General features: G+C 41.2%; 1 protein-coding gene across 1 annotated transcript in view; it reads left to right on the top strand.

Moving 5' to 3' along the window:
• PTPRT (protein tyrosine phosphatase receptor type T) overlaps nucleotides 1–13,133 on the top strand; it is a 740,652-nt gene that overhangs the window by 670,145 nt on the left and 57,374 nt on the right. Inside the window, exons 17-18 of the mRNA XM_084646178.1 lie at nucleotides 8,218–8,295; nucleotides 8,505–8,540. Of these exons, the coding sequence (XP_084502304.1) occupies nucleotides 8,218–8,295; nucleotides 8,505–8,540 (114 nt within the window). The remainder of the gene's footprint in view (nucleotides 1–8,217; nucleotides 8,296–8,504; nucleotides 8,541–13,133) is intronic.

A 13,133-nucleotide genomic window follows, 5' to 3' on the forward strand; every position in this document is an offset into this window, starting at 1 on the left:
GTTACTGGAGAAAGGCTGATCTTGAAGTTAAGGAAAAGAGTTGGGACTAAGGAGGTCTGGGTTTTGCTCTCTTTTCCTCATTCCATTCCTCATAAGTGTGCAGTAAACTTTAGTTAGTTGATATTAGTAAACCGTGCTGAGCCATTTAGATGGAAAGCTCTATATAGATGCAAAGCATGATAAGCAAACACTTTTCAGAAGCAATGGTTGCAGATGAAACCATAGCATGTCCAAAAACTCTTGTTCTTAAATTCGTTTTCAAGTTTTGTGTTAGGAATGTCATTTAAAATCTTTGACCTTTGGCCTATTAGTTTGAATAGGGTCCAGTTTGGGTACCAACCAGCCACTGAAACTGTCTGATAATTCTTCAGTAACCTTAGTGGAATGTTTTAGTGGTCTCCCTCTAGTTCTTACAGAACAAGTGACCACATTACCAACAACAACAAAAAGACTATGTTTGACACTCTTTTTTGCAGTCTCAGACTGAACAGGCTGGAAAGACAATTACTCTTTCACCCACAACTGTGGTCTCTCCAGGTCAGGTCATATTTGCCTGCATTACCACTGTCTGCAATATACCTGCAATAAATAGAGGACTTCAGACTCCAAAGCTGGCAATGCAGTGCTTCTCCAATACTAATATTCACTTGAGTGTATGACCTGATTTCTCAAAGAAGATGACTACCTCTATCTTACACTGAAGTCAAAGGGTCCTGATGGAGCTGAGCATCTTCGTAAATCAGGCAAGGAGAGGATATCTTGGTGATAGCCATCTTAGTAAGATGGATAGTAGGGCTGTCAATTGCAGTTAACTCACATGATTAACTCAAAAATTAATCATGATTTAAAAAATTATTTGTAATTAATTGCAGTTTTAATCACTCTGTTAAACAATAGAATACCAATTGAAATTTATTAAATATTACGGATGTTTTTCTACGTTAAATATATATTGTATTCTATGTTGTTGTTGAAATAAAAGTGTATATTTTTATGACAAATATTTGCACTGTAAAAATGATAAACAAAAGAAATAGCATTTTTCAATTCACCTCATACAAGTACCGTAGTGCATTCTCTTTGTTGTGAAAGTGAAACTTACAAATGTAGATTTTTTTTTACATAACTGCACTCAAAAACAAAACAATGTAAAATTTTAGAATCTACAAGTCCACCCAGTCCTAATTCTTGTTCGGCCAATCGCTAAGACAAACAAGTTTGTTTACATTTACAGGAGATAATGCTACCCTCTTCTTATTTACAATGTCACCAGAAAGTGAGAACAGGCATTTGCACTTTTGTACACTGGCATTGAAAGGTATTTAAGTGCCAGATATGCTAAACATTTGTATGCCCCTTCATGCTTCAGCCATCATTCCAGAGGACATGTTTCCATGCTGATGACACTCGTGAAAAAATAATGTGTTATTTAAGTTTGTGACTGAACTCCTCGGAGGAGAATTGTATGTCCCCTACTCTGTTTTACCGGCATTCTGCCATACAGTTCATGTTATAGCAGTCTCGGATGATGACCCAGCACATGTTCATTTTAAGAACACATTCACTGTATGTCTGACAAAATGTAAAGAAGGTATCAATGTAAGATTTCTAAACATAGCTACAGCACTTGACCCAAGATTTAAGAATCTGAAGTGCCTCCCAAAATCTGAGAGGGATGAGGGGTGGAGCACGCTTTCAGAAGTCTTAAAAGAGTAACACTCCAATGCGGAAACTACAGAACCCGAACAACCAAAAAAGAAAATCAACTTTGTGCTGGTGGCATCTGACTCAGATGATGAAAATGAACATGCATTGGTCCGCATTTGCTTTGGATTGTTATTGAGCAGAACCCGTCATCAGCATGGACGCATGTCCCCTGGAATGATGGTTGAAGCATGAAGGCTACAACATTGCCATGAGAACGCCTGTTCTCACATTCAGGTGACATTGTAAATAAGAAGCGGGCAGCATTATCTCCTGTAAATGTAAATAAATTTGTTTGTCTGAGTGATTGGCTGAACAAGAAATAGGACTGAGTGGACTTGCAGTCTCTAAATTTTACATTGTTTTATTTTTGAATGCAGTTTTTTTGGTACATAATTCTACATTTGTAAGTTAAACTTTCATGGTAAAGAGATTGCACTACAGGACATGTATTAGGTGAATTGGAAAATACAGTTTCTTTTGTTTTTTTACAGTGCAAAACTTGTAATAAAAAATAACTGTAAACTATAAAGTATATTTTGTATTCTGTATTATAATTGAAATCAATATATTTGAAAATATAGAAAACATCCACAAATATTTAAATAAATGGTATTCTGTTATTATTTAACCGTGCAATTAATCATGATCAGTTTTTTAAATAGTGTGATTAATCATGATTAATTTTTTAATTACTTGACAACCCTAATGGATAGTATACAAATATTGGAAATTTACCAGTTTTTAGTGCTTTCCCCTCAGTTGTGAATCTTAAAACCTATTTCTGGCCAGTAAATGAAATATGGTAAGAATTGAGTCTGTAATATGGTCTCATCACTTTTGGGTATTTTGAAAAAAACAATTAAAACTGCAGAATCATTCATCTGTAGAAGTGGCTATAGAGAATGCACTGTGATTAATTTTGCAAAGAGCGTTCTTAAAGATTTTTATCACTTACAATCACTGAGTCCTCGACTTGTCTGACATCATTGCAAGTTTAGCCAATACCTACTCTTTGGCACAGTTCCATGTAAATATTGAGCTGGATTTTTTCAGAACCATCAGAAATAATTATCAGTAAGGGTTCATAATCTCTCAACACTCTTTTTCGCCAAGTTCAGGATGCTGAGGCATCCTGGCTGGTTGATACAGATGTAATTTGTGTCCTGTGTAGTTGAGTACCCATGCTAAAATAGGTAATTTATGGTTCTGGCTCAGATAACATGGATGAGAAAAAAAAATCCTCCTTTCAAAAATTGGCGTAGAAGTTAATACTTAAAGACACCTGTAGAGGCCTGTACTAAATCATGCTATTTTGAAGCAGCACAAATAGGATTACGTTGCCACCTTTCCAATAACTAATAGGTTTCAAAACATTGCATGTCTGAAATTTGAGAGCTTCAGTCTTTTGTACCCACTCTCTCATGCCCCCAAAGACATTTTTCCCCTCTTTTGCCTAACACAAAAAGGAGCGGCTACTAAAACTCTATGGTAGGTAGCCACCCAGCTTGTTTGGGTCAGCCCTGCCCAACAGTGTATGTTCAAAATGAAAGGTGGGGACTTGATTTGCCGAAGAGGACACAAAAGTTTCCACCCCATAGACTGTGAAGCCAGGGGGCCCCCCAGGGCGCTGGCCCAACATTTTTTGGCCTGCCACAGCCCAGATGGAGGCAGGTGATCTGGCAGCAACAGGAAGGGGTGGGACAGGGCAAGGCATTGTTGGGGAAGGGCCTCACCTGCACACTGAAGCAACAGCTGACAGGCCAGAGAGAGAAGACAGGCCAGCTCCACAGGACAGGAGCTGCTGCAGGGGGAGTACAGGGCGGGCTTGCTATCCAACCCCCTGTGAGGCAACACCTGACCCCTTCTCGGGGATGGGGCCTCCCAACCCATGGAGACAGCACCCAACCAACCTCGAGGGCAAGAGCTGGCACCCCCCATATCAGAGCCTTGGGGGGCAGGACCCTTCCCCATGTGGCCCTCCCACTTTAAATGGCACTCCCTTGGTTCACCCACCAATATGTTCCTTCACCTTTTGCCTCGGGAGGAAGAACATTTCTATGCACAGTTCCACTAATGGAGCATGTAAATGGGTAGTTAGGTTTGCAATTGTCCCATCTGTGCCTGCAAATGTGGGGTTTTGTAGATTTGGGGAATGGTGGAGACAGCTGGGCGAGCGTTTCTGCTCTTTTCTCCTCCTACCTTTAGCCCCAAGTGTCCACCTGAACTTTGCTTTTGCTTTTGTCAGTTTAAACCTGGTCCTTAATATTCTTTTGATGATCATAGAGAAAAAAAAGTCTTATTAGATTAAATCCATCCCTACCGAACAGCAGGATAGCAACCCACTGGACGTGTCCAATATTAAACTGATCCAACTCTGTAACTTAGCCAGCTGCGCCTCCACTCCAGCATCCGTGCCGCCACACTCTTTTGCCATTACATAGACGTCACAGTGGATTGTCACAACATATCCTGATGCATTTTCCTTAGCAACCCTGGCATTTCACACAGCAGCAAAGCAGCGACTTGCTTTTTGAATGCAAGTTTGTATTTGAGGGGGTGCCACCTGATTCAGCCGAACATAGCCGTGCTCCTCAGCAAAGGTACATTTGGCGTAACTTCATTTCTTGGGCTCATCTTCCATCATTCTGTAGAAATGCACATCTCCCAACACCAAGTCTCAGTGCTCTAGATACAAGTGTTTTTAAAGCTCCCAGATGAAACGTAGGAAAGTGGGTTCTACCTTTAAAGTATCAACTTCATACATGAGCGAGAAAGTGGATTTCCTTAAGTTTATATCTTCTTGGGGTGAAACTTAGCCCTGTGCAAGAGGCCAACATAAGCCCTATGCACTGGTTAGTAGCACATGATCCCCAAGCGAGGAGACAGGTCAGCTCCACAGGACAGGTGCTAGCCGTCTGGACAGGGCTGAATTTTGCCTTGGACAGGGATGTTTTATGTACCCTTGTTATCAAGAATATTTATGTTTCAGTAAGGGCTGTCTCTGGTGGGCTGGAAGAGACAGTGCAGGATCTGCTGAAAGAGCAGCAGAAGATGGGCTATTAGATTGCTTACTCCTTTTATTGTTGTTGTTTAACCATACAGCCCTTATGCGGGTGTAACCCCTGTTGAAATTAATGGGATGTTTAACTAGGTAAGGGCTTAGAGAATTGACCTGTTTACTCAGCCCCATAGGAGAGCATTAATAAACCTTTGTTGAAAGAAAAAACACAACAGGCTGGGCTGATTGTAGTATTATTCCACCTGTTCCAGGTTTATATTGGAATAATACAGAGTTGATTCAGGCCATTCATCTTCTATTTATTGTCCAAATGTGTAAAGGAAAGTTTTATGCTAATCCCAGGGAAAGTAACTGATTGAGTCTGTTTATTTTGAGACTGCTCCTTAGTATGAAAGATCATCTTGAAAGTGCCATTTCCTTCTGTGAGACACAGCACAAGGTATCAGCTCAGTGCAGGAGTCCTGCTGAAAAGAAGTGACAAGGAAGAACAGACATGGTGGGAGCTAAAATTATCCCCTAGCATCTGTGAAGTGTCCAACAAGGTGCACACTGGGTTATACTGAGGGGGTATCTCATATAGTCTGGCAGTCCCATCAACGTGACAGGGCAGGCAGCACATCATCTGAACAATGAGACACTAATAATATGTCCTTCACAAAGGCACCACTTTTCTGACACCACAATGAAGGAATGTCACAGTAGCATAGATAATGCAGGGCTGGTCCAGAGGTGAGTGCTGCATCACCAGGGCAACCAGCTGGGCCTAGACATAGAAGGATTAGATGACTAAAAAATGAGGTATTTGTGTAAAGGCTAACAGTTTAAGGTTTGTTTAACTATTCAAGCATCTAATTTAGGGAGCAAAGTGGCATTCAGTTGAATATCCAGGTTTTGAAACCTATACATCACCCACAAGGAGCATGTAGAAGTACAAAGTGAGAAGCAATGAGCAGGATGGGAAGCACAGTGGAACCCTGTCTTGCGTTAATGAGCTCTGGTGCGGTCATAAAATTATCCTGTCTAATAGCAAGAGCAAGGCCATGAAAGGAGCGTATAGGTAAGTGCCTCAGAGGATGTAAAGGGTTATCTTTCATCCCATGTCTAGTCAGACATGCTTATTCTCTGCTCACACCTCACTTATGTTTTTCCTTTGTGCACTTATAAGGAAGCACACCCAAGGGGACTTGAGACTTACTGGCACTTGAAGTAGATCTAATTCTTATTTGTGCCCATGTGCAACTTCTACTTCCGGTTGGGTGCATCCTGCTGCACATAACACAGTGACTTATAGGATAATGGAAATTATTTAAAACAAATAAATAAAGCTATGTGTCATCAAAACCATCAAGTAAACAGAGAAGAATATCCAGAATGAAGGGGTGCTGGCAAGTTTGAGTAAGCCACAATATCAGCTGCCTTTGAATTATTCCTAAACATTCTCTGCAAAATTCATGTCATATTTTGGGACAAGATTAACAAAGATCTCTAAAGTGGATGTGAAACTGACCCCTGTCTAATGACCCAGTACAAGGCACATGCACCACGTTAGAGGGCTTAAACAGGATGTGGGTGGTGCATATGCTTTGTGCTGACCCTCTGCATTGGGTTGAAATTCATCTGAATGAGCTTCATGCAATACGTACATATCAGTTGTGCCTGTAAAACCCTGTTTCACTGAACATAAATGAATAAAAGTATTTGTTAAATTTACTTAAAATATTTATACGGCTTCTATCTGTAGGTATCTAAGTACCTTATGCTGAACTAATGCAAAGGCAGTGTGATCCAGTGATTTCATGTAGGCTCCTGGATCTTAGAAAACTTGCATTCTACGCCCCAGTTTGCTACTGACTTGCTGTGTGGTCTTAAGAAAATCACATAACCTTTCTACACCTCAGTTTCCCTTCTGTAGAAGTGAATGCTTCCCAGTTAACACAACACATGAGGATGAATAGGGGTAGCAAAATACAACAGCCAGACAGCAGGGAAGGAGTCCCAAAAAAGAGGCATGCATTATATCCTAAAGGCGGCTGGTGAAGAACTTCAGGAGACCAATCTGTGAGACAATTCACTTACTCCCCATTATGTCAGCTGGTATGTTATAAGCTGCAGATGTTGATGAACAACACAGCAACAGAAAAGTGTTATGTTGAGAGAACTGCAGGTGCTTTCACGGGTGATGTAATCTGTTTAGTAGGCAATTCTGCAGACTTCATGAAATTCCACTTGAAATTCTCTAGACTAGTGAATACTTATATTCACCCCATGGAAAAATTTTGATCACTATTCATAAATTTGTCAGTAATGTTTACTCTAGAGATGTAGAAATTGCATCTGAAATTTACTTTGATGCATATTGAATTATATCTACTTTTATTGTATTATGGAATAGTTATTTCTGTTTAATCTATTGGCATCTTTTTGATGTACTGAGATTTTGTGTTTGTTTGTTTCCCTTCACAGTGAAAATGAGGTCATTATTTGTCACTATAGGAATAAATGACAAAGGATTACAAAAAAATGCCCTTAGAAATGATTTGTTGCCATAAATATTCACATTAAAGATGACCCATTTATAAGCCAGCACCATAAATTGACTATCTAAAAAGTGAGTGCCCCACATGAATGCTGATCCCTGCCCCTTTCCTTGATCAGTTTTGATTAGCCAGGAAATGATTTGTTGATTCTTGCCCAGAGAAACTAGTCCCTTGAGTGGGAGAAGGTAAGCGCCCCTTGTCGTATCCAAGGAGCCCATCCTCCAGCTGCAGCTAACACCATTTGTGTGCTATTAGATCTACAGCAGGCATGTGTGATACAGTTACCATGCTTGCTGGGCTTATTAGTCCCAAAAGCACATACTCTGTAAGATGCACACTTAGGATAGCTGCCTCTTTTGTCACCAATCTGAGGTGCCACTTTAGGGATCTGATGCTAAACCAGCAGCCCCTAGCTTTCCTGTCCTGTTCTACTCCTGGAGAGAGTTCATCTCCTTCCAAAATGTCTCATGTAAAAACTACCCATCCCTCCATTCTTCTACAGAAAGATTGCCTTCAAATTGTGTCTTCCTGTCTTAGCTGATAAGTGAATGTATATATCACATTTAGTGAGCAGGCTTATTTTACTACTGGTAGTCCACTCAGCTTTGAGTGGCTTGTATTTCTGGGAGTTGTTTTTAGGAATCCATCTCTTTGAGACAAAAACACAAATTTAGTTCTTGTGTAACAACAAATACAACTCCTATTCAAAAAATAGAATAGTACTCTACAGTGTTCCCAAATATTATGTTACAATAGCAGTACTTCAATGTTTGGGGCCTATAGTAGTATAGTAGTGAAATAAAGTTAATATGCATGCTCAGATGGACAATTTATTTAATTTTGATAAGCCCTGTGTATTCAATATTGCCATGTTCTTTGAGGAACTTTCTCCCTGTTCTCTCTCTCTAAATATATATGTTTCTAAAGTCTTTTCCTTGTGTCTTTCCTACCTAGCATCATCCTCTCCTTGTTCATTTTCTGTCCAAAGCAAAACCCTTCAGAGCAAATCTTTGTTGAATTCCTACTACTCAGGTACTACTGCCAGATTTTATTTTTTTTTTTTTTTAGTTTTCTTTGTTTTGTTTTGTTTTACATTTCCTGATATGACATATAGACTGAGCCTTCTGAATGTTGGATACGGCTAACCTTGTTTTCATTTTTTTAAATTTGTTTTCCTCGTTGATCTTCTGTTGATTTCCATTGATCCGTGTCGTGTGGGTGACCGGAATTCCATCTCAAAGTATCATCAGACACTGTTCCGTCGGCTGCACTGCTAGGTAAGAAGACAGGTATAGTGCACTGTATTCCAGTGGAGGGAAAACATTTATTGCATCTGAAAGTGACTCTAAGGGACACAGTCAAATGGTTTAAGCTTCAATATTACAACCTTCCTTTGGATTGACCACCACTTTGTTATTGAGGAAACTGAAGCAACTCTAAGGTTAAGTGTAGTCCTACAACCAAATCAGAAATGTGACTTCCCCTTAGAGCTGCTGTTTGCTGTTATGCTGGAATAACGTGTTGTGGATTCTTAAATAAAACGTAGGCCAAAATAATTATGTATTTCAGTTCCATTCAAAATGCACACAAAAATAAAAATTAGTGAAATCTTGGAAAGTGGACAAAATAGATCAGGAAAAAAAATTACACTATCTTCCTTATTAAAAGGAAAATAAGGCAAAATCTGAGAACCTGAGGGGTGTCAGGTTCCTCTTTCATGTGTACTGTGTGACGTGATGGGCCAAATTTCCATCCATTCTCCAATTTTGGAAACCATTTTAACTCATGTAAGTGATTGTGCCTACAAAGCTGACACACACATGCTTTGTATGTGAAGAGCAGATCTGAGATCCCCAGCTCATGTGCGTAAATGAGTGTTTGCATATTCAGAATTGGTTGGAGCCTGCTTCTTTGGATGCAATCAGTTATGAGAGCAACAAGTTCCATGCAGAAATCAGAGGCTGAGCTTGGGAAAGGGAGACTTTCATACTGAGTACATTGAGAACTGTAAAAGCAAAGAAAAAAATGTCTCCACTTGTAGTACATAGCCCTACTCTATCTGTCATGCACAAAACTCCCATTGATCAGCACTTGGATACCATGGTACTAGGTGCTATACATAAACCTGAAGAAGACAGAGATTAATGTCAATGGGAATTTGGTACAGAGTGAGTACTGAATATGCAGTAGAAAGTGCAGATCACAGAGGAGAATTTTGCCTGAGTTAAGAGAGTTTGCACTGAGTTAAAGCCAAGGGAAAATGCATAATGGTAACTTTATTTTATGAAAGGAGACTCTCTAGGCCAACGTTTTCAAAATTGGATGTTAGATATTACCCTTCAAATCCCTGTTTCAGCACCCGAATGAAAGTGACCTTGTAAATGTCAGAGTAGTTGAGTGTGCCATGACTCCCTTTGACTTTAATAGAAATCATCAGTGCTCAGCGCCTGTGAAAATCAAGCCACTTTTATTTGGGTACCTAAATACCAATCTAAGTAGTCTAGCTTCAGGTATCCAACTGTGAAACTTTTATTCTTTAGAGTTTTAAAAAGAATATGCTGCTCCATCAAATTAACAAAGAGACAGCAGAATGGGCAGAAGAAACTTTTAAGCTGGCGAAAGGAGAAAGAGCTATTCAGAAACGTATTACAGGTGTACCCTTGAATACAAGAGTAATAATAGCTTACCAGTTTTGGATCTCCCTTGAGGACGCCTGTGCTTACCGTCTGTGGAATTTGAAAAAAGGCAATTCCCCTGCTATGAATCAGAAAACAGATATGGGGAAGATCAGAATCTACCCAGTGGTATTTATCAGACCTGTCATTTTGGATTATCTGCAGTAACTTTTCCCTTCCAGACACAGTAATCTACTTCAGCTGCCTTAAACATTACCCTGAGCAGGTAGCAGCCCAGTAATTAGACCAGGAAAAAATTACATGCAAGTACATGAGTGCACTGTATTACAAAGTAACAGCAAAGGAACAGAGTGAGGCTGGAAGAGACTGTTGCAGAACGTAAATTTATCATGCTATCTGTTGCAATACTGACTTTGGGAAGAGAGGGTTCTTTTTTCAGGGAGAGAATGTGTCCATTTTCCAGTTGGGTTGTATTTCATAGTTTCCCAAAGACAAAATGTTGTCTAAGAGAAATCTAAATGTAGATTCATATCACAGACGTGGTCCCTACACAATGCAATTACTGCGGTATATTGGGCAGGTGCTGTCCACCCTCAGCTCTGCACTTAGTATCTGTCAAAACAGAGGCCCCTATTTCGCTGGAGCTTTTTTCACACCTGTATTCTGGGTAGTGAGCACAGTGGTCTTGTTAGGACAGCTAAATCGCTGTGCAAACTGCACACTTCTTGATCCAAGCTTCCTACAGTGGAAAAAAAAGGCTTTAAAAATCCCAACGTTTAGAGAAAAGCAGTAATAATTATTAAGAATCAAATTGTTCTTGTATTTTACATCTTCAACCCACTTTAAAATTCTTAACTAGCTAATGTTTATAGCCCACCGACATGGTGGATATGGATTACCATTTCCATTTTACAGATGGGAAACTGAGGCACAAAGGTTAAAGCCATGATTTTCAGAGATGCTGTGGACCCACAGTTCCATCTGAAATTAAGAGCCACAGGTACTTAACCCCTCTGAAAAGAAGGCCTTTAGCAACTTGCTCAAGGCTGCCTGGTGAGTTGCGGACAAAACCAGAATCACAACTCAGGAGTAGTTCTTCAAGTATGTGTCAGTGTGTATGTGCCCCAGCCACATGAGACCAGATATTTTTGAATAGCAGTGTCAGGTCTATGCATGCACCCAGTGCTTCCTCATGCTCCTCTATGAGGGCACAAAGGGTGGGGTGACCATGACCCTCTCACAGTTCCCTTTTACTGCCCATGGCAGCAAGAAGGAAGCTAGTGAGTATCCAGTTTGCAGTATGATTGCTTTGGCTAAATTTCCCAAAAGCTTATTCCACTCCTCTAAGATACCTCTGAACTATCTTCATTCATTTATTCTTCCTACCCAGGTCTGTTCTAATGTTTGTCAAACTAAAAACTGCTTGCAAACCGCCCTTATAGCTCCCCCTGTACAGGTTGTTAGAATGGTACACTCAAACCCTACAGACTTTAAGCCTTCGCCATCCTGTGATGAGCTAACAGCACTGAAAGAGAGGCACAGCTGATGCCTATTCGTCTTGGGAGAATCTCACATTCCAAGCAGTTGTTCGATCTGCCTCTTCTTGTCTGCAAGAACCTGCAACTTGAGGGATGCGAGGCTGTACCTACATCTTCTGAAGCAGTGTGTGCGAATGGCATTGGAGCCAGGAGATTTGAGCTCAAAGACACGTCTAACAATCAAGCCCACACATTGCAGCATTCTATCTAGCAGGCAGGTGACTCCGAAGACATCTGTAGAGAAAGAAGCACAGAAGTCATCATCACCCCCCAATTTGACATCTCGCATGTTGGATGCAGTAGACTGAAAAGGGCTACCCAGAGGAGTCGGGGAGGGGCTCGAGAAGGAACTTGGTCTCCTCTCATAAAGAAAGACTCTGGGAGACAAGCCAAATAAGTCTCACCGCATCAAAGATGAGCAGAAGGGAGCAGACTGCACCACAGAAGACTTCACCGGTGACAGCATCAATGCCAGCATCATCTCTTGGCACTGACATATGCATTAGAAACAACACAGTCCTTGGCACTGATAGCACCTTACCAGACCACACCACCTATGGAAGAGGTGTATTCCTTATACCCATCCCCAGGACACACCTTTTTCCATCCTGAAGGAGAAAACCATTGCCACTGAGGTCTACGAGTTGTGCCACTGAGAGACCAGGGGATCTCTACAAACCTCAACAGCCAGCGCACCAAGATTGGCTCTGGTTCGGCCAGCAACCCACCAGCCCTACATATGCATACAGAATGCCACCATGCCCCTAGTGATAGGGCTCACTCTCTCAGAGATAATCCCTGCCTTCACAAAAGAGGAGTAGGGGTCCCCCTCTCCTGAGGTTTCTGTAGTTGTCAGAGGCCACAGAGGAACAAGATCCGGACACTGAATGACTCCACTCGCTGCCTAAACACCTCTCATTATCATCACTGCAGGATGAAGCAATAGCCTCGGTAATGATAGTGGCACTGGACAATTTCAAGGCTTTTCAGAAGTTTCTGGTGCAGATCACGGACACGTTGGAGACAGAGATTTTGATCATCTCTGAGAAGTCTCATAAAGTATTTGACATTTTGTTGGCTGCTGGTTGTGCCAGAATTGCCCTCCTTATAAATGAGTCATCCTAGACCCAGCAAGAACCTCTTGACAAATGCCAGATGCTATTCCAGCAATAGCTAAATGTGCCAGAAACTGGTACCAGGAACCCCCCCAGTTGTGATTACTTTGACTCCCACCCCAACCCTGACAACCTGGTGGCCTCAGCTGCTCAGCAGAAGTCAAGATCCACCAAAAACATGCTGAAGGACAAAGATCCCAAATGCTACAATCCATCTGGAAGAAAGGCCTACTCATCAGCCTTGTTCCAATTGAGAGTGGCCAGCTGTCAGTCATTGCTGGCCAAATATGACTTTTTGACATGGGATAGGGTGACACCCTTCTTGGCCAAACACCTTCACAAAAACAGAGAAGCTGAAACACAATATAAAAGAAGACCAGCTCAGAGCCATCTACAGGAAGAGATGGAGGCCTCTGACACTGAGACCAAGTCTGTGACCACTGTAGTAGCCATTTGTAGAGTGTCATGGTGCCAAGCTTCAGGTATCCCTCATAAGGTACGAGCCAGGATTAAAAACTTGTCCTTTGAGGGGTCAGAGCAGTTAAATGAATGCACTGGTAGGCCCTACATGCATGGAAATA

The sequence above is a fragment of the Lepidochelys olivacea genome (genome assembly GCF_965140295.1).
Source record: "Lepidochelys olivacea isolate rLepOli2 genome assembly, chromosome: 13".
In the NCBI taxonomy this organism is placed as follows: domain Eukaryota; kingdom Metazoa; phylum Chordata; order Testudines; family Cheloniidae; genus Lepidochelys; species Lepidochelys olivacea.